The 21138-nt window shown below is 36.1% G+C and overlaps 1 protein-coding gene across 1 annotated transcript; it reads right to left on the bottom strand.

Annotated features, from left to right (window-relative positions):
• Positions 1-2240: 2240 nt before the first annotated feature.
• LOC122061308 (signaling peptide TAXIMIN 1) lies at positions 2241-6068 on the bottom strand. The gene is made up of 3 exons (XM_042624535.1): positions 6050-6068; positions 2713-2839; positions 2241-2576 (listed from the first exon to the last, which is right to left on the bottom strand). Exons 2-3 carry the CDS (start codon positions 2823-2825, stop codon positions 2453-2455), a joined length of 237 nt encoding a protein of 78 aa, XP_042480469.1. The 5' UTR covers positions 2826-2839; positions 6050-6068; the 3' UTR covers positions 2241-2452.
• Positions 6069-21138: the final 15070 nt, after the last annotated feature.

Below are 21138 nucleotides of genomic sequence, written 5' to 3'. Positions count from 1 at the left end.
AGATCACTTTCGTGTCATCAACATCAGATTCGTCCCAACTAAACAACATGTGAAAGTAGAAGCAATGGATATCCTGGAAGGCCTAAAATCAGTTGCTCGTAATAGATAGAACATCACTAAAATTTGGTTGTCAATTCAGAATTTACTTCAAATTCAACTCATTCCACAATCGATCCTATGATCATGGCCATGGCACTCTTCTCTGGATATTTACTTGTATTATAGGAATGTCTCCTTTTGTCATATGAGCATTAGTACTAGTTTGGTGGTTCAACTTATGTCCGATCTGGTTTGTAGTAAATTGATTAGAAATAAGTCTAACATAGTTTTATATGATGACCTAAATGTGGTTTCTCTATCCTAATGAATTTTCCTTCTTTACCTATTAAAAATATATATATATATATATATATATGAGTTTTTCTAAATAATTATTTTAATTTTCAACCACGTTTGTGATGTATAAACAACTCCATTTAATCTAAAACTTGACATCTAAACCCCAGCGGTAACATAAGCCCCAAGGACCTATTATGTAGTAGTTAAGATTAAAATGGTCCTATTACTAAAATTCTTACTTTTTTTTTTTTTGTCTAACTAGTCCCACGGGCCCATAGGTGTGAGTGGCCCAAGGTGTGCTTAGTGGGAGTCGACGTCTGTTGTTCACCAACTGCGCTACCCCCTTGGGTTAAAAAAATTCTTACTAATCAAAACAATATTGCCCTCTTCTAAATAATAATAATAATAATAATAATAATAATAATAATAATAATAATAATAATAATAATAATAATAATAATAATAATAATAATAATAATAATAATAATAATAATAATAATGTTGCACTCTATACTCTATATTATTCTGGTATTGTTGTTGGGTTTGTTCTGATTTTCCTTCGAAGTAGGGATATAAACAAATAGCCTAAATCCTTTTAGGAATATCCGTATGTTAAAGGTATCCAGACCTAAATCAGATCTAAATCTCAATTATTTGAAAAAAAAATTATCCAATCCAATTAAATAATCAATTAATAATTTTAAAAAGTTCTTAAAGCTTAGACAAGTTCTAGAGATTGAGAAAAAAAAATTAAGACAATTGGAAAAGATTGATTAGAGCATATTGTCTTTATTAGGGAAAAGAAGATCGAGATTACAGAAATTAGAAAGTAAATGGATAATCGAAAATCCAAATTTGATCCATTCCGTATCCATTCTGTATCTAATTAAGAAAATCTAGATACGATCACATTTGATTCGTTTACATCCATACTCCAAAGTATGTTTCTTGAATGCCCAAAATTCTACGTTTCTAAAGCTTTACTATTATGCTCTTACGGGCATCGATTCATATTACCTTATGCAATGCAAACTAAACTAGGTCACCAAGAATTTCAAACGTTTGTTTTGATTTTCCTTCGAAGTAGGGATATAAACGAATAGCCTAAATCCGTTTAGGAATATACGTATATTAAAAGGTATCCAGACCTAAATCAGATCTAAATCTCAATTATTTGAAAAAAAAATTATCCAATCCAATTAAATAATCAATTAATAATTTTAAAAAGTTCTTAAAACTTAGACAAGTTCTAGAGATTGAGAAAAAAAATTAAGACAATTGGAAAAGATTGATTAGAGCATATTGTCTTTATTAGGGAAAAGATGATCTGGACTACAGAAATTAGAAAGTAAATGGATAATCGAAAATCCAAATCTAGATACGATCACATTTGATTCGTTTACATCCATACTCCAAAGTATGTTTCTTGAATGCCCAAAATTCTACGTTTCTAAAGCTTTACTACCATGCTCTTACAAGCATCGATTCATATTACCTTACGCAATGCAAACAAAACTAGGTCACCAAGGATTTCAAACGTTTGTCCCCCCCCCCCCCCCAACTCAAATCTTCTCCGGTGAACAGTGAATGGCCTCTCTGTTGCCCCAAATTGATTGACAACCCATCTCTCTCTCTCCATGAAATGATCTCTGTCCCAAATTGGTTGGGCGATGGAGGGTAATGGCCAATTGGTATTCACTGCCCGCGTAACCTCAGCTACCGGGCAGGAAACGTCAACCTTATCGTTTTCCCTATAGAACAGAGATCTACATATGTTCGCTTGTGAATGTGTGAAGTGAGACTTTCTTCTTTCTTCTCTACACTTCAGGATAAGGTTTTATCATCCAAATTGCTGGATCATTGCAGAAATTCAAGTGATGAGATCAGGGACAGATAAGGAATAATAATCAAACAAAATCCACTAGTAAAGCACTTTATAATTTCTGGTCAGTTCTTCGCATTCCAACAATCATTCATGATCCAACGCTATCCCCAAAACAAGAATTCCGAATTGAACAAAACCATAGAAGCAAATCATACAAGAAGGGGGAGTAGATAACTAAATACAGAGAAACAAGTGATAAGTATCAAAGAATTTCAAGAAATTCGTCCCTCAGCAAGGGATCTGATCTGTGAACCACTCCATGACGTGAATGGGGGCTTTGATCAATCCCAGCGCAAATTCCACCAACACCGTCACACAGAAACAACAAGGGCATATGCAACTCAGAAGCAACCTGTAAACAGAGAAAAACACCATTAAAATCGGGAAACCCTTTTCCCCTCAAAATTACCCTAATCAATCAGATCATAATATCAAGAGAAGATGAAAAAAAAAATAATAAATAAAAAAAAATAAAAAAAAAAACGAACCCAACGATCCAGATGACGACGCCGACTATGGAGAGAAGTAGTGACAGAAAGGCGAAGGGGAGACCCAGGAGAAACCCCAAGGGTCTGCACTCACAATCACCATCACAGCACATCTCTCTCTCTCTCTCTCTCTCGCTTCGCGTTCTCGCACGGCGAACTGTGTCTGTGGTTGATTTGCAAACAACCCTTTTTCAAGGTTCTTGTAAGTTCAAAGATAACGACCCAGAAAACCAAACCAGAAAGAGAACTCGAACACGTTTGCTGCCGTTTACCAAAAGCGACGAAGACGGGCACTACCCTCGGCAGTTAGGAGAAAGAAAAAGCAACGTTTGTGTTTTATTCGTCAAAGTATAGAGTGACCCTTTCTATTATATTATGTTATAAAAGGGATAGGCAGGTGGCCATCAGGTAGATGTATCGACCTTCTTCTAGTCTAATTTGACATCTGCCCACGGTGCCACTTTGTAATAAGAAACTTCCTATAGTTCAATGACGAACATGATATGATTGTTGCCTTCTTGGAAAGAAACCCACTTGGAAACTCTTCTGGCTTGGAATTGGTCGTTTTCTTCATAACCTTGCTTGTGGAAAATGAAAGCAGAGTGAAACTTCTTCACACCGCGTTACCTTAAGACCTGATTTGGTATGATTTTTATATTTTTATAATAAAATAAAATAAATTGGTAAAAAGAAATTCATTCTGATAGACAACACGAAATACACAAGGTCTATATGATCATATTGTCGTATATGTCATATAGACAGGTCTACCAAACTAGAGGATGGGTAAAATCAATAATTTCCTAAGAAAAAAAGCATTTAGCCAGGCAAGTGTATGCAAAACAAATATTTATGGGAGTAAAAAAACCAACAAGGAGAGGGGGAAGTTCATGCAAAAATTTGTCCTATGAATGATTTTTATTTCGTAAGTTGTTTGGTTTGAATTTTTGTTCTCTATTTCAATTAAGGGAGAGGGATAGGTATGTCGTCGATATCAAGTATGTTAGTGGATAGCATCAATAGGATCACATGATTAAGTATCATTCAGAAAAAAATATGAGGGACATTTTAGAAAAAGGGAAGAGAGAGATAGACACAATGGCTGCTAACATACTTGATATCGGTGGCATACCCAAAATTTTCCCTTCAATGAAATAGAAATGAAATTTCACCTAAATTATAAAGGGGAAAAGTTTTCTGAACCATTGGGATTGGGTACGCTGTCACCTCTGGCTATATGTCTCTTGGTCATATGAAATGACCTCATAATGTAGGATACTATTGCGCCGCACATCTTTGGTGTGCTACTCTATATCGCTTGCTCAGAGAACCCCCTCTCAACTCTAAAATAGGTGAGAAGTTTTTTTAGTGTAGTAATTGAAATTGCATTCACTCTTACTCTTTAATAAAATTCTTGGTAAATTTAACCGGAAAAATTGTTATTTTCTGTTGAAAATAAAAAACACCACACTTCTTCTCTTGATGGTCTCACCGACCACCACCCTGCCATCAACACCCTACTGGGTGGGGTGGGGTAGGGCAAGGCAAGGCAAGGTGAGGCAGGATTGGGAAGGTGGTGGTGGTGGCATAATGGTGGCATGACAATTAGGAGAAAAAGCAGCGTGGTGTTTTATTTTTTAACATAAAATTAAAATTTTTTTTCCAACATTAAAAAGCAAGAATGAAATCAATTTCAATTCAAAATTGAAACAACTCATCAGCTATTTCAAAATTCCTATTCCAATTTATTTCAATTTTACTAAAGTAAGGTGCAAAATCAAATCAAATATATTTTCGAAATATAAATCACCTCATGAAATTGAAATAGAAATCATACCAAATCAAACATGAGACCTAAGACTTTGAGTAAAAAAAAAAAAATATATATATATATATATATATGCCACATCTATAGGAATATCATTAAATAAAGAATAAAACAAATGTTACAAACTTGACATATCTGTCGTCTCCCAAAGCTTCACTTTCCTCACACACTCAAACCCTTACAAAAATAAAGAAAAGAGAATTTCAATTATTGAGACTCCAATTCAGTTTCATAAAATGCCTCAAGATAAGATTCCTTTGCTTGTGTTTCATAAAAGAAAAGAAAAAAAAAAGATTCCCTTGCTTGTCCATAATTTTTTCTATTTGGTAGAATGATGTGGCAAGTCGAATCAAAACTTTTTTAATGAAAGGTTAAATTAAAATGAAATACAAGTTATTAACATACATATAGCCCCAAATTTTCTTAGCTTATGTAAATTCTGTTAATATAGTAACCATCGACATTACAGTCTTATGTTTAGGAATGATTTTGAAGTCTTATTGCATGAGAAAAGTGGAAGTCAAAATTAACTAAAAGTAGGAGTAAAGGTAAGCCTTCATTAGGAGCTTCAACCCTGGAATCGGGGTAGAAATCGTCTGAAATTCTCATATCGTACAATTCCATACAATTCCACCCTAAATGGCTGATACGTGTAAATATTCCATATCTACGGTTCAGATTGTATTATGGTTGATTAACATTGTATTATGGTTGATTAATCTGAACCGTAGATATGGAATATTTACACGTGTCAGCCGTTTAGAGTGGAATTGTATGGAATTGTACGAGATGAGAATTTCAGACGATTTCTACCCTGGAATCGAGCTTTCAAGTTTTAACCTAAGTCCGATTGTTACAATCCAGTCCTCACTTTAAAGTTTATAGATGAAATAATAATAATAATAATAAAAAATAAAAAATAAAATAAAATACTTGATATATAGGGTAAAATGTCTCTTGTTTTGTTTGCATCAGGTAGTGCCAAAATCCACATAGGCGTAAGTATTGTAACATAATTACAGCAACTCAGTCGGATGAAGAAATTTGTGGATTAAAGATCGAATGTACTTAATATATAGGGTAGAATGTTGGACTATTAAGAAGTGTCATTTAGAGAAGTCATGTGTAGTTGAGAACATGATGTTAAGATGAATATGCGAAAAAAAAAAAACTATGAAGGAATAAAATATGGAATGAGCGTATTCGAGCTAATTTGGCAGTTGCCCCAATTCACGACAAGCTTCGTAAAGGTCTTTTGAAGTGTTATGACCATGTTCAAAGGAAGCATGAAGATGTCCCAATAAGACTAGGGGTAGGCCTAAAATGACCATAGGCAAAGTGGTGAAGAATGATATGCATAGTCTCAATCTAGTCGGGTATGCCTTTGGATAGAACCTATTGAAGGGCAAGGATCCACATAGTGAACCCCATTTAGCTGAGTTCTCTTGACTTATTGAATTGTTATCTCTTTCCTCTTACTCTCACCTTTCATCTTTCTTCTATCTACTCCTCTCTCTCTCTCTCTCTCTCTCTCTAATGGATTATGTAGCCGATCCCATTAAGTTGGGATAAGGCTGAATTTGTTGTTATTGTTGTTGTTGTTGAAAGATCTAATGTACTAATAAAATGGGATGATCCATGGACGATAAATCAATATAGATAGATCTAAATGAAAAGAGTGATAGTAGTTGGAATTGAAGATGCAAAAGAATGAGATGGATAAATACATAAATCATTAACCCAAACTCAGATTCAACTATATACCTCATGTTAATCCCATGTATCACCATGTACATCCATGCATGCCTAGAGTACTTTGAGTCTTTGACCATTGCACTTGCACTGAGATTAGTCTTGTATTTTGAAAGTATTATATTCTAATTTAGTAGAAAATTCCATTTATAATGAAACTTGACAAGTGAGTATCAACTATTGGGGCTGGCATCCACAAAATTTGGACGCACCAAACATCCTACCTGAGAGATAATTGGGTCAACCATAATAGTTTTTTTAATTGGACCAGCCAGATATACTTTACTCTTGTAATACATAAATAAGTTACTACTATGGTCAGATTTCCCAATACGCTTGAGTACTATTTCGGGCGTATGAGAAACCCTCCTTTCGAATGCTAAATAGTGGAGTTTATAGAGGAGAGATGATGTGAACCCCCACATTTCTCTTACCATATAAAGGAATATTCCGCCACACGGACAATATCCGGATTCTTTTCTTTTTTCTTTTTTTCTTTTTTATAATTTTTTTGGTAAAAATGTGCCAAATATTTTACCATATATTCGCTGAATTTGACAGCTATGGTCTCTCACCCATTATGGGAGAAATTATATACTTCCATGAATTTTGATTTTATTAGAGTCCAATAGCAATTATTAGAGTTAATATGATAGTGGCGGCTTCCGAATTTCCAATAGCAATTATTAGGGTTAATAGGATAGTGGTTGCTTTCAATAGCAAAAAAAATATATTTAGAAGAGAAAACTCTATCCGATAATGTGTACTTGCACTAAGACACAATAGCTGTGGAAAGATTGCATTGTCCTGAAGATGCTCACTTGCATCTTTTTACTGATCGTGGGCACTGGTATGTACATGTGTTAACAAGTCAAAGAATGCTACCCGTTAGTATTGCGTACATCGAGACACACAGAGAAATGGTGCCGAGGCATAGGCATCCTTTCATAGTCTGATATCACTTCTCCATGGAATTGGAGAAGAAAGGAAAACAAAGTGTTATGCAAATTTCTATGGTCGTAATTAGAAAGTTGAGTGAAATTTGATGATTCCAAACTAGTCACATGCCCTTTTTTTCCTTTTTTTTTTTTCTTTTTTTAAATACAAATACATATTAAAGAAACATAACCAAACAATCTAAGAGAATTCATTCTCCCAATTTCTTTTTGGGAATTGGTACTTCAATTTTTATTATTTTGTAAAAAGATTCCTTCCGAAAACATTTGCATGCAATAAAATGGAATCTTTGGAGTGGAGCTAACATTTATTCATGTCCTTACCTACAACAATGGATTCCTGCCGATCAAAGCAAGAAGGGGATCCTAGAAACTTTGATTAAAAAAAAAAAAAAAAAAAAAATCTAAAAACTCACTTAGTTGTGCACTTGTGACACAGGAGACTATAAAAGGACCAAGTGACAATTCCAACCCTCAAATAGATAAGGCGTAACTTGATTTGTCCCCATGTCGAATTTCATGCAATCATACACCCATCTATTCATCCTCTTAGTCGTCCATGCATTGACATGCACCCTTTCAATAGGCTTAGATTTTTTAAGTTTCTTTTTTCCATTTGACCAACTCCATTTAAGTTGATTACCCCCGGTCAAGGAAGTTAAAGATGCATTGTTTTGCATAGGATCCTACAAAGCCCCAAGATCATGGAGTCTATGCCTTCTTTTACAACTAGTGTTGGGATCTTATTTAATGTACTATCGACTTTTTCTTTTTTAATGAAAAATAAAAATTCATTAAGAAAAAATAACTTAATACTTCTAGATTAGGGTTGGATTCTTTTGTATCTTAAATTATTTAATCATCTCTATAGCTACGTTGAATAGGGCCAAATTTTTAGTGGGCTTGAGACAAAAAAAATGGCAATAAAAGAAAATTATGGACATAAAAAAAATAGGAGAACATATCGCTCCAAGTTCATGAGCTGGTAATGTCATTTGAGAGAAGGTTGTGAAGATCTTTTGAGTCACTTCAGACTTCCGCTCCCTGTCCATCCCCTTTTGCCTACTTCATTGGGCTTAGGTAAAGCTTCAATATTTTTTTCCTATCATCATGTATTCTGCATAAAGTGAGACAAACTTTCCTTAAAAATAACACCACTAGCTCATCCCTACACACTTTGAGTGGGGTCAGTAACACCTATGTGCAAATTCATATAGTAGAATTCGTAAAGAGAATGCAAGGTCGAGGTGGACTCGTTATTGGGTTTAACGAGACACAATCTGTGGGAGTCACCTATTACCAAATAGAAGAGTACCATTGGGCAGACCAATACTTCATGCTATTCAAAATAAAATAAGAGGTAGGCTTAACTTGAGCACAAGTTAAGCCAAATGAAATAACATGATATAATAAAAGTGCCGAAGAAATTGTTTAAATCAGAAGCAGGGATAAAGAATTAAAGAAGTACATAATGAGAGTGATAAAAGAGGAACTGGTTAGGTTTTCAATTTGGAGTCCCAGAAGACCAGCAACTCACAACCTCTTGGTGAACTCGCAAGAGAGAAAAGTATGTCAAATGGATTCATGATGAGTATGGCAAAGGCCACAGGTTGGATTGACATCCTACCATTTTTCCAAATTATCTTAGGGAGGAATACCTCCATGAGCAAGTATAAAAAAAAAAAAAAAAAAGAGCTTAAATTTTAGATGTAATTTGATTTCAAAAGAATCGCCGCCAATGTGAGTATAGAGATAAGAATAAACACCTGTTTGAGAATCCATGAAAATTAGTAGTAGTACCATAGCTTAAAAATTTCGCAAGAAGTTTGGTAGTTAAAACCCCTCTTTTGGAGAGGTGGCACCACCATCTATCAACTTTTGTAGAAGTCGATATTGTTAAGAATTGATTTGCTAGTGGTAAAGTCATCGTGTTGCTGAGTTTGTCCATAAATTCTTTGTTAAAATAACCCTCCCATTTGGAATGAGCCATACTCTTTTAACCCTAATCCCAAAGAAAGAAAATGCGACCACTCCGGATGAATTTAGACCCATTAGCTTAATCACAAAGGCCTATAAAATCATCTCATGAACCAAGGAGAGAGAGAGATATTTCCTCACCTTCAATTCAAACACTCCACTTTCCTATGTTTTTTGGGAATGTCTGACAACCGTTTCACACTTTTTATCTCTACCAAGGGAACTTTTTTTTTTTTTTTTTCTGAATATATAAGAAGGGAAAGTAAATAACAGGCATGAGGATCAAACTCGAGACCTCCTCGTGAGAGTGGGTTTTTTTTGGACACCACAATGGATCAACTATGCTAGGCAATAGTTGTTCAAACAAATAAAGCCTTAATGCATAAAACCAAAGATTTGTTGGCATGGAAACACAACCTTACGTGCCCGCACCCACACCCGCACCCCCACCCCCAGCCTACTATTTTCATACCCAAAATATAAAAGGTTATGCTTCTAGTACATAAGTCTAGTAAGAGAAATAGCCAATATGCTTAAATGCTTCAGGACAAAATACTTGTGGGCATAGAAACACGACATTAAATATCAAATACCAGAAAGTCCCACCTCCTATTGGTGACATAAAATATGCTCTCCCAAATCGGAAGGTGCTCTTGGATTAAGAGATCTGAAATTCAAAACAAAGCTCCCCTCTTGAGGTTAGGCTGGCACCTCATTTCAGATAGAAATTTATGTGGGTACAAACCCTTGAGAATAAGTACTCTCCCAACATGTCAGTTTTTACTCGATTACTTTGAAAAAAAGAGGCATAGTGACTTGGAACAGTATTGTGAGTATTCTTCCAACTTTGAAGCAAATGGATCTTTTGTTTTTAAAATGAGAATGGAAATAATATACAATTTTGGACTGATAGTTGGATCCCCTTCATTCCCAATTTACCACGTTTCAATGTCTCTTGTCAAATTCCTCTTCTTTAATATGAGTGAGTGATTTCGTTATAGGAAATGTTTGGAATACTATTCTGTTTTCATCCATGCTCCCATTACCTGTAGCAAATATTATCTTACATATTCCAATTCCCTTGAACATTTATAGATGGTGTCACCTCTCCAAAAAAAGGGGTTCTTAGCACCAAGCTGGTTGCAAAGATCTTAAAATTTAACTCATCTACTAACCCAATTGAATTATCAAACATGTGTGCCTACGTATCTTTGTGCTCTCATTGGTGGCGTTTCTTTTGGAAAATCAAACTACATCCAAAATTTAAGATATTTTTCTGGAGAGTAGCTCACAGAGGAACTCCCCTCCAAAGACATATTGGGAAAAATGGATGGATGTTGATCCAACTGTGGATTCCGCCTTAATCAGCAGGATCCATTTGGCGTATCTTTCCCTTATGAGAATTTACAAAGAGAATTTGGGCAGACGGCCCATTATTTCTTCGAACAGAAGCTATGGGCCCATTTGATAACGTTTCTACTGTTTCTGTTTCAAGAAACGGCAAAAACATAAATTTCCGCTTCTAGAAACAAAAACAGAATTGAAGATGTTTGATAGTCATTTTCTAGAAGTCGATAGTAACCAACGAAAAGAATGGCCATGAGTCGTTTCCAGAAACGGCGAAACAAGTTTCACCTGGGTCGTTTCTTGAACCATCAATATGTAGAAATTTCAATTTCTATTTATGAAAACAAGTGAAACGAAACTGTTTTATCAAACGTTTTTTGTTCCATTTCTGCTATTTCTAGACACAGAAACGGCAGAAACACGTTTCTTGAAACGTTATCAAATGGGCCCTATATCTACTTACTTTCTTAACGATCTTATTATGTATTTCTTTAATTCAAATACAATTCCAAACAATGACTTGAATAATTTCTTTAGTACTTTTACCATAGCATGCTACTTATGGATACATAGAAATAATGTCAATTTTGCTCAGACTAAACCTAACCCCTTATTCTGTTCTATACCATGTGAAGCAATGGACTGACCAATCTTGTCACTCTATACCTCAACAGGTGACTCCAATACATACATCGGTTACACCAATTTTCCTTGTCTTGACCCCACCTATTCTTATTTGTGTGGGTGTGACTGATGCAATAACAATATTTTTGGTTGGACTACTTGTATTATTAATAAAGGAAAATGTTTCATTATTTTCCAATTACATGATGACAAAAAAAACCATTGAAGTCAATTATCGGGGCCTTCCCTTTAGGGTAAAGCAGGCAAAGGATGTAGGATGGAGGATGGAGGATGGAGCATGGAGCATGGAGCATAGAGGAGATATGGCGTGAGTCGGAAAAATTAGAGCTATTACTTTCCTACTATAGTACCACATCGTGGCCTTTGAGCATTATCCCTATTCTTTTGGATGTCTATAATTCCTTGTTTATACCACATTGTCTCCGGCCTAGTAACAAAGTGGTACTACTAATACGTATATTAGCCTATATAGCTATGAACAACAATCTCACATCACAAACTTCAACTCAAACATTGATGTTTTAAGTTATATCGCTTTTAATAAATATATATATATATATATACACACATCATAATAAACTTCATACTCCACAGGGGGGTTTTGCCAAATCTTAATGTTTCTACCACTGTAAAGTGCTCACTAAATTTTTTGCAAGCAATGTATTTTTCTGTATCACTGCTAAGTAAGCATAGCAAGTCGGGAACAACAAAACATTAATGATTGTAGGTAATTAGATCCCTCATAGAACAAGGGCGTACCTACGCACAAGGCTCCTGCATGTGCGGGGTCCAGAGGGTGAGAAGTATGTAGCCTTACCCTAAGAATGTTGAGAGGCCGTTTCGACCACTTGACCACCAGGTCGCAACATTCTACCTTACCATTGGACCAAGCGCATCCCTATTAGATCCCTCACAATTGATAATAATCAGCTAATATATATATATATATATAACAGGATCGATCTACACCAAAATCCAAGGAAATAGGGATCTCCTGGTTCTGTATGGTGAAAAGAACGAGACTGCTACAATACCGTACTCCGATCCAACAAGGAGACTAACACTAAGATAGGTGTGATACCTTACTTAGAACTAAATCATGCTGAATTAAAATGAATAATCAAACAAAGCAAGACCATGAACTCAAAATCAGAACAAAAAATAAAAGCTGAAAATTAAAAGCTGCTTGACTAGATCTATTTCTCAGAATCAAGAGGCACGAATGTAGGCTTTGATCTGAGGATAGAATCAGAAGCAAGCTGTATGCAAGATGCAAGAAATAATGATGCAATTTTGAAAATTGAAATAAACTTTGCATATAATATTTGGAGAATTTGATACAAGGCTTTGGGTAGAACGAGACCCAAAGCCTTGTATATATATAACCAGAATAACAGAATCGATCTGCACCAAAATCCAGGGAAATAGGGATCTCCTGGTTCTATATGGTAAGAAGAACGAGACCGGTGCAATACCATACTCCGATCCAGCAAGGAGACTAACACTAAGATAGGTGTGATACCTTACTTAGAACTAAATCGTGCTAAATTCAAATAAAAGAACAAGACCATGAACTTAAAATATAAGGATATGAAATTGCACAGAAATTAAAGCTACTTAACCAGATCTATTTCTCATAATCAAGAGGCACGACTGTAGGCTTTGATCTGAGGATAGAACAAGAAGCAAGCTATATACAAGATGAAATGCAGAAAATAATGATATAATTTGAAAATAAAAGTAAACTTTGCATATAATATTTGGAGATCTTTGATACAAGGCTTTGGGTAGGTTTGGGTTGGAAGGTTTGAGAAGAAGAAGGATATGTTGATCTAAGAGAGACCTTTGGAGTTTGCTGGTGCTAACCTTTGAGGGCGATCGGACTTGTAGGGATGATCGGAACCTGGAGTTGTTTGAAGACCGGTGAAGTACTTGGGAGTCCGATGATGGATGATTTGCAGAACTTCAGAGGCTGATGCCTCACGGGGAGCTTCTCTCTCTTAATTCTAGTTTGGAACTACAAGTGGTTTGGGTAATGGGGTAGTGCTCCTTTTATAATAGAAGGAAGCATATTTGAATTACATTTGGGTTTTCGGTGCATTTGGGTATCATTTAACACTATTGAAAATTACAATTTGAACAGTACTACATTTCATTTGGTATCGTGCACTTGAATTTGGATACTATTTGTAGGCACTGTAGGCGCTGAAAGTTGGAGATGTTCTTGGCATTTGATTTGGAATCTTCTATGATTGTACCATGGCATTCCACGTGTCAGGGACACTGTTCTCCGTATTGGTTTGATCAAGGGTATTTGTACCATATTCATTTGAGCCTGGTATTGGCTTGACTTTTTTATACCCTGAGACAGTAACAGTACCTCCTTTCCTTAATAGGTTGTCCGAGGTTATTTGACTAGGTGAGTTTTCGACTTCACCGGTCGGCTAGTCTTAAAACCGTCCTAGCAAACATTGAGGACCAAATCAGGGTTTGATCGAAGAAGATTTTGATTTTATAGCCCGTCGAGACCTGCGGGAGGTCACTTCTCTGAATTTGCTTGAAGAAGAAGCCTTGGAGCTAGCAGGCTCGTAGTTATGATCATCTTCATACGGGTCTTGGGCCATTTGCTGAGTGTGGCAATGGGCCAGCATAGAACCTTTGATGGAACTAAGACTGTAGGCACCATCGCTTGAGTCTTCATCATTGTCTGAGTTAGAACGGAGCTCAGCCAAACGGGTAAGAAGGGCTTTCTTCTCACTTTTGATACTTGATTTTGATGAGCTTGGAAGGGTCGGAACTGGTTTGAGACCCATAAGACTTTGGATAAGTGATGTTTTCTCGCATTTGGAGACGTCACAGTTGTCCCACCATTTGACGTTGAAGATCCGGCAAAGGACTGGGGCAACCCAATCAGATGGCTGGAAATCGTATATTTAATATTCCTAGAAAAGTATCCACGTCATGCGGCAGTGGAGGAAGAACCGGAGAAGGTCAGGCTGGTGAGAATGCGGGGTTGAATTTTGACAAAATATTTGGAATGAATTTTATATTTGTGGTGGAAGGATATCAACCATAGGTCCATATTTATCCCACCATCGAGGAAACCAGAGGGGATTTTGGTTATTGAACCTGTATTCAAAACAAAAAAACCATGAATGACGGTTGATCCTGTTTTAGAAACAGAAAGCTTTGAACCATGCCTCCTAGTAGTCACAGTATGTGTAAGTTTGAGGGTTGAAAGTAATTGGAAAGTTTCTTGTGGTGAGGGGGTGATCACCCCAGTCTTGGAGGTTGAGAATTTTATAGATGGTTACCGTTGTATGGGTAACCAGAGATTAGTCATTTTTGTCAAAATTAAGTTTGAATCTGATAGAGTCAATGTCTACGAGGATAAACTCGTAAAATTCTTGGTTTTTTGCGGCAGAAGCTGAGTGATGGTGCCATCCTTGAAAGAAGACATTTTGAGCCAATTTGATAGGTGAGTCAGTATATTTGAAAAGAGATTCCTCAATAGTAAAGAGGTATTCTTTGTAAGGTTTCTCATGGTATTGGCTTTTGAGTTTGGGACCCTGGGAAGTTTGGAGAGGCTTGGCTTGTGTAGTTTGTAGGCTGGAGCTTGCCCTGTTTGTGGTTTGAAGGGGACCAGCAGCCGAGGATAGGACCACAACATGGGAATAAGGTTTATTTATGGATGCCAACTGGGACTGGCTTCTTGTGACTATTTGGTTTGATGGTGCAGTAGAGGCGCCATAACTGGACTTAGTTTTGATAAGGGAGTTTGTGGAGGTGGACTCCTTAGGGGAGCCATCTTGAGGAGATTGATTTGTGGAATTTGGCCCTGTAGGAATTCAAGGGTAAGAAAGTCAAGGACAAAATTGGTTTCTCCTTTAATATATTCTATTTGAAATTCAAAAATTAAAAGTAAAGCTTGCCATCGGGAAAAAAATTGTTTTGATGCAAGATTTGAAACATCATTTTGTAAAACATATTTAGCTGCGCTACAATCAATACGAACTAAAAATGGTTTATTTAATAATGTATTTTGAAATTTTTGTATGCAGAGAACAATTAATAAAATGTCTTTTTTTATGGTACTGGAATTCTTTTGAGTAGAATTCCAAATACCAGAAGTGAATTGGACTAATTGTTCTTTGTTGTCATTGGGAAGCTTCTGTTTGAGAATTCCTCCGTACCCAATATCTGAGGCGTCGGTTTCAACAATTTTAAAAGCCTCAGGATTAGGAATGAATAAACAGCGAATTTCTTTGACTAATTTTTTGATAGTCTGGACGGCTGTAGTTTGGGCCGTAGACCAGGGAGTAGGTTTCTTTTTAAGCTAAAGGTATAAGGGTTCGGCAATTTTGCTAATTTGGAGAAGAAAATCATGGACATAATTTAAGCTTCCAAGAAACCTTTGTAATTGTATTTTGTCAAGAATTTGATCAGGGAATTTTTCACCAAAGGTAATGGCACGATCGATAGGGGTAAGGGTACCTCTTTCGATAAGATGGCCAAGAAATCTAAGTTTGGTAAGGAAGAATTCCATTTTTCTTTTGGATAGAACAAGGCCGTTTGATTTAATAATTTGGTAGAATGTTCTAAGATGTTTGAAGTGCTGCTCAATTGAATTTGAAAAGACAAGGACATCGTCAATATAGACAATAGTGAATTATCCGTAAGAATTGAAAATGTCATTCATAATCTTTTGAAATTCACTAGGAGCATTTTTTAGGCCAAATGGCATGACATTCCATTCATAAAGGCTGAAGGGTGTTGTGAAGGCTATTTTGTAATGATCTTTTTCATGAATCTAGATTTGTCAAAAACCAGATTTCATATCGAATTTTGAAAAAATCTTTGCTTGATAAATTCTTTGTAGGAGATCCTTTTGATTTGGGATAGGATATCTAACCCATTGAAGGGCATCATTTAAAGGTTTGTAATTGATGACCAATCTGGGAGTTCCTCGTTCAATTTCGACAGCTTTATTGACATAGAAAGCTGTACAACTCCAAGGAGAAGTACTGGGCCGAATAAGTTTTTTAGCCAGGAGGTCATTAATTTCTTCTTTGCATGCTTCAAGAAGAGTTTGATTCATTTGGGCTGGTCGGGCTTTGGTCGGGATTTGGAGGTCTGAAAATCCAGAAGCATAAGGAAGAGAAACCATATGCTGTTTGCGATGCCAAAATGCATTAGAGACATCAGAACAGAGGTTAAGGGCAAATTTGGACTTGATTTGATTAATTTGGTGAATGGTTTTGGGATTTTTGAGTTGTTCAGAAATTCTTTGGTGAAGAAGTTCTGTTTTAAGAAAATTCAATTGTTTAATTTTGTTGAGGCTTTGCTTAGCGGATGTTTGAGCTTGTAGAAAAGGAAAAACAATTTTTTGACCTTGAAATTTTGTCATGATACCATCTTGGATTATCTTGAAAGGTTTGATTTTCTCTAAAAAAGGTTGGCCAAGAATCATGGTTTGGTCAAGATCTTTTGCGAGGATGAAAGTTTGGGGAAGGCATAGGCCTTTGTTACAAATATGGGTATTTGAGAGTTTGTATTGGACATTCAACCCAGATCCATTAGCCGTGTTAAGGCGTTGAGTCGTAGCAGAAAACTTAAATGAAGCATTAATAACCAAGGTTATGTGAACATACCAATTCTGACAGGTAATAGTTGACACAAAACCAGGGGCTTCATGGTTAGGTACGGATGGTTTTTGGTTTGCAAAAGGATTAATTAAAGGTTCAATATTTGAAGTTGAGGCTTGTTGATTTTTCCGATTAAGGAAGGATATTTGTTGTTTGATATGTTTATTTCATACTGCAAAGATACAGTGGTAGTTTCAAGGGTTTTGATCCGACTGGAATGGTCGGGTATATAGGGTTTTGATATTTTCTCGAATTTTTGCATAATTTGTTGAAGATTGTAAGGCTGAGTATTTGTGAAAAAACATTATGTTTGAGATGTTCAAGACAGGCCTTCTTCTGTTCTGGGTCTGTCAGATTATCAATATAATCAAAGATGTTTGAACTAGGAGATACACGAAGCATCTTGACAGATTTGGGAGCACAATCTGCACAGCTTAAACCAATAATGCAAGAATCACAGGCACAAGCTTGAAAATTCTCATTATTAGATGAACTGGAAATAGTATGCTCATAAGCTTGAATTTGATTAAGTTTGTAGTTTTCTTCATCAGAGGACGAAGAAGACGTATGTTGGAAAAGAGCAAGGATATGAGTTTTATCTTGTTCAGAGATTTGGAAAGAGTTAATTCTTTTGGAAACTCTACAATACTTAGCAATATGGCTGGGTTTGCCACACTTAACGCATCCTTGAGAATCAAGGTTTTGTCGAAAATCCTTTTGATTTTTTTGTGCTTTGAAAGGCTTTTTGTATTTATTATATCTTGGTTTTCAAGAAGATTTTTGGTAAAATTTTGGGGTTGTAAAGGGTTTGTGAGAGACATATTTCTTAGATTTGTAAAAAATTTTATAATATTTGCGTGAAGACTTATGCTTATGTTTGGTTGGTGGTCTAAGAGGAGCAAAGCCGAATTGCTCACAAAAACCCCCTAATTCTTTTTTGTAGAATTTGTTTTCTTTATTAATTTGTTTTCTTAACCTAATAGCAATGCAAAGAGTTAAACCTTCTTCATGAATTAAGTTAATTATTTGGCCATAAGTCATTTGATCGTATGGGATAATCCCATCATTTTCTTTTCTGAGTATTTGTTTGATTTTCTCAGAAAAAAGGGTTGGAAGACCTATAAGAAACTTCTCTTTCCAACAAGGAAGATTAGCATCAGGTCTGGTAAGGACTTTGGTCAAGAAAGTGTCTTTGTACCATTTGAAATCATGAAGTTTTTTGCATTTAAGGTTTGACAACTGCTCAGCAGTTCTATCTTTGAGACGGGAAGGATTACCTAAGAAGTAATTTGCTATGCTGAAAATAAAAGTATTCACAACATCTTCTATAGGTTCTCCTAAGTGGTTGAGAAGGGGTCCTCCATCAGGAGAGGTTTGAATGGCAGTTAATATTTCTGTTTTTTGATCGTCGGTCAGGACATAATCCCACCATCTTTTGAGTTGGTCAGTAAAGCCGAAAATAAGTAAAGTAGCAACTGCACTGTCTTCAGTATTTTGAATTCGGTATGCATTGCTGACCATAGTCATTTCCTGTAATTTGTTCATGAGATTATGCTTGGACAGACCATCTATGTTCCATTCATAGATGATGCCACTTTGGTAAGAGGCTTGAGGGGTTCTTCGTTTTGCTTCAATTTGGAGGTCTGGGAAAGTTGGGTTTTGTGTGGAGCTTTGTCCAATTTGATTAATTTGAGGAAAAACATCGGACTCATAATCTGAGTTAGAGGATGAATTTGAAGAATAACCTTTAATGGTGCAAACACCACCATTACGATTGGCAGACTCAGCAGTTGGTTGACTTTGAACTGTTGTTTGAGGAGCTTCTAAAGAAGTAATCCGTTGATTAATTTGGTCAAGAATATAAGATTTGTTAAGTAACTTTTGTTTTTGTCTTGGAATATTATAAAGTTTGAATAAAGGTGTTGAAGGGGGAACCGGAGCCGGAGTCATCGATGCTGAGGCTAACGGTTTTGGTTGGACAAGGCATTCAACTCGTCAGAGTTGATCACCTATGGTTTGAAGACTTAAATTTATAAAGTTTAGTTGTTCAATTTGTTTCCCGTTTGGGTCTTCTTGATCAGTGACTTTGAGTGGGGAAGCAACAATTTCTGTATTTTTATAAGCATATTTGATGCTTTCCACTGGAGAATGGATAGCAGTAGTAGTTGGACCGTGATTAAGGGTCCAAGATTTGTGAGTAGAAGTTTGAGTACAGATTTGATTATGCCAAGGGTAATTTATATTATTATCTTGGGCATAAATATCAAAATATGTAAAAAAGAAAACATTTGTTTTAAGGTTTGTCAAATTATACCAGTTTGTTCTAATTTGAGCTTGTTGTTCTAGATTAAAGGTTTTGAAAAACCATTCACGTTTTTGTTTGTTTTTGGGTGATTCGAAATCATTTCTAAGGAAGGGTTTGTCAATTTGGTATTCATGGTCAACCTGAATCATGTAGACTCCAGAGCTTTGTTCTGATGGAGCTACATCAGACGGTGTCGGAGATTGGGATTGATTTTGATCAGTTTGTTGTTCAGAACGGGCAGGTTTAGATACAGATGATGAAACATCATAAGTACCATGGACAATATTTTGGCTTTGGTGTAACCCAGAGAGATTTGAACTATGGGGTGGAGTCTTGAGAGGTGGAATCCAATAGTCAGATGAGGTTGAGGCATCTGAGCAAGACCTTCTGGAACTTTGGTACACAATTGGGGGTGGTTGTCTGTTAAATCTAAGAGTTACTAATCCATCTGTGTTTTGGGTACTAGATTGAATATTTGTATTTGAAACTTGGGGTGGAATGGCAGTCGTTTGTAGCTGCCATTCAGCAGGTAAAGAGATATCTTTCCACTGAACAAATTTGGGGTAAACAATTTGTCCTTGGAGACAGTCAGTCTCAAGTTAAAGGGTATGACCCTTAGGGGAATGTTTGAGAGCACGGGGTCTAACAGTCTTCATAGCTTTGTATTTGATGCGATGGATGATGGATATTGGGATGGATCCATGCATCATCTTATACCCGTGGGTTTTGAGGTTGATTTTGAGGGATTGAAGAATATTTGGGTCCTCAAGGGCTATGACCATGTTTGGGTAGACATTGAAATGGACAGGTTCATAACAAAGGCTAATTTCAATGGCTCATAGTAGGGAATTATTGAAATCGATGAATCTTTGATCACGAAGGGCTAACAGAAGGGAAGTGTTAAGTCCTTCACGATGAAGAGATTTGATAGCAACCTGAACAAGGCCAATATGGATATAATTAAATTTGTGGTTTTGGTAAAGATCCTGTAAAGACTTAAGATCAAAAAGAGTAATTTCTTTGGTTTCAGGGGTGAAATTGATGGTTTGTTCGACGGTTTTGATGGTCTCGAACGAGAACCAATCTTTATCATAAACTTCATTTTGTGAAATTTTGGGCATATCCCATTTTTGAAGTCTTCTGTCTATGTTTGTTATTTGTTCATCATTATAGAGCACATTAGAACTTGTGCTCACCTCACTTGCCGATCTCCAAGCGGGATAGACGATTCATTGTTTGAGATAACTTAAGCTTGGGGTAACCTCCTAGATCTAGTCATTTGACAGGTTATATCCAACTTAATTTGGGCACAAACGTGATCTTACACTCTTATCTACCACTCCTCCCAAAAGTCCAAAGGCTTAAACCTAGTCAAAAACTAGAATTAAATGATTACTCAAAAGAAAAGTGATCTTCGAAACCAATTAAACTGAATCCACCACCACCGTGGCTTTTATATACATATATATATATATATATATATATATATATAATGCTATTTTGATACGCGGAAAAATCAGTTGGGCCACCCCTAGAAATATGAAAGAAACTGGTGGATTTATTTGAGTTTGGGGATGTACAAAAATTTGGCCTAATTAGGAACCCAAAATCTAATCTGGAGAAGAGGCAATGTGTGTATGATGAGAAATGTACTTAACAAAGATATGGTGGATGATGCAACCGCCTCAATAAGCATCATACTACATTCATATGCAACAACAGTAAACTTGCTATTACATGGCTATATCAAATGCAGAGCATGGTTTAACTTCCAATAAAGTCTAGTGCAACTCCATTTAGTACACTTGGTTTCAATGTACACCAATCAGTTGCTCAAGTGAACAACTCAGTGGAGATAGCCTCCAGTCTCGTGCATAGTTAGCAAATTCGGATTTGGGAATTATTCGGGCAGAGAATTATTCGGAATAATTCGATTGATTAATTTAAGGATTCGGTCAAAAAAGCGATCAA

The sequence above is a fragment of the Macadamia integrifolia genome, chromosome 14 (genome assembly GCF_013358625.1).
Source record: "Macadamia integrifolia cultivar HAES 741 chromosome 14, SCU_Mint_v3, whole genome shotgun sequence".
NCBI classification, from domain to species: Eukaryota; Viridiplantae; Streptophyta; class Magnoliopsida; order Proteales; family Proteaceae; genus Macadamia; species Macadamia integrifolia.
Note: the sequence above shows the minus strand (reverse complement) of the source record. Positions and strands in the feature narration are given on the sequence as shown.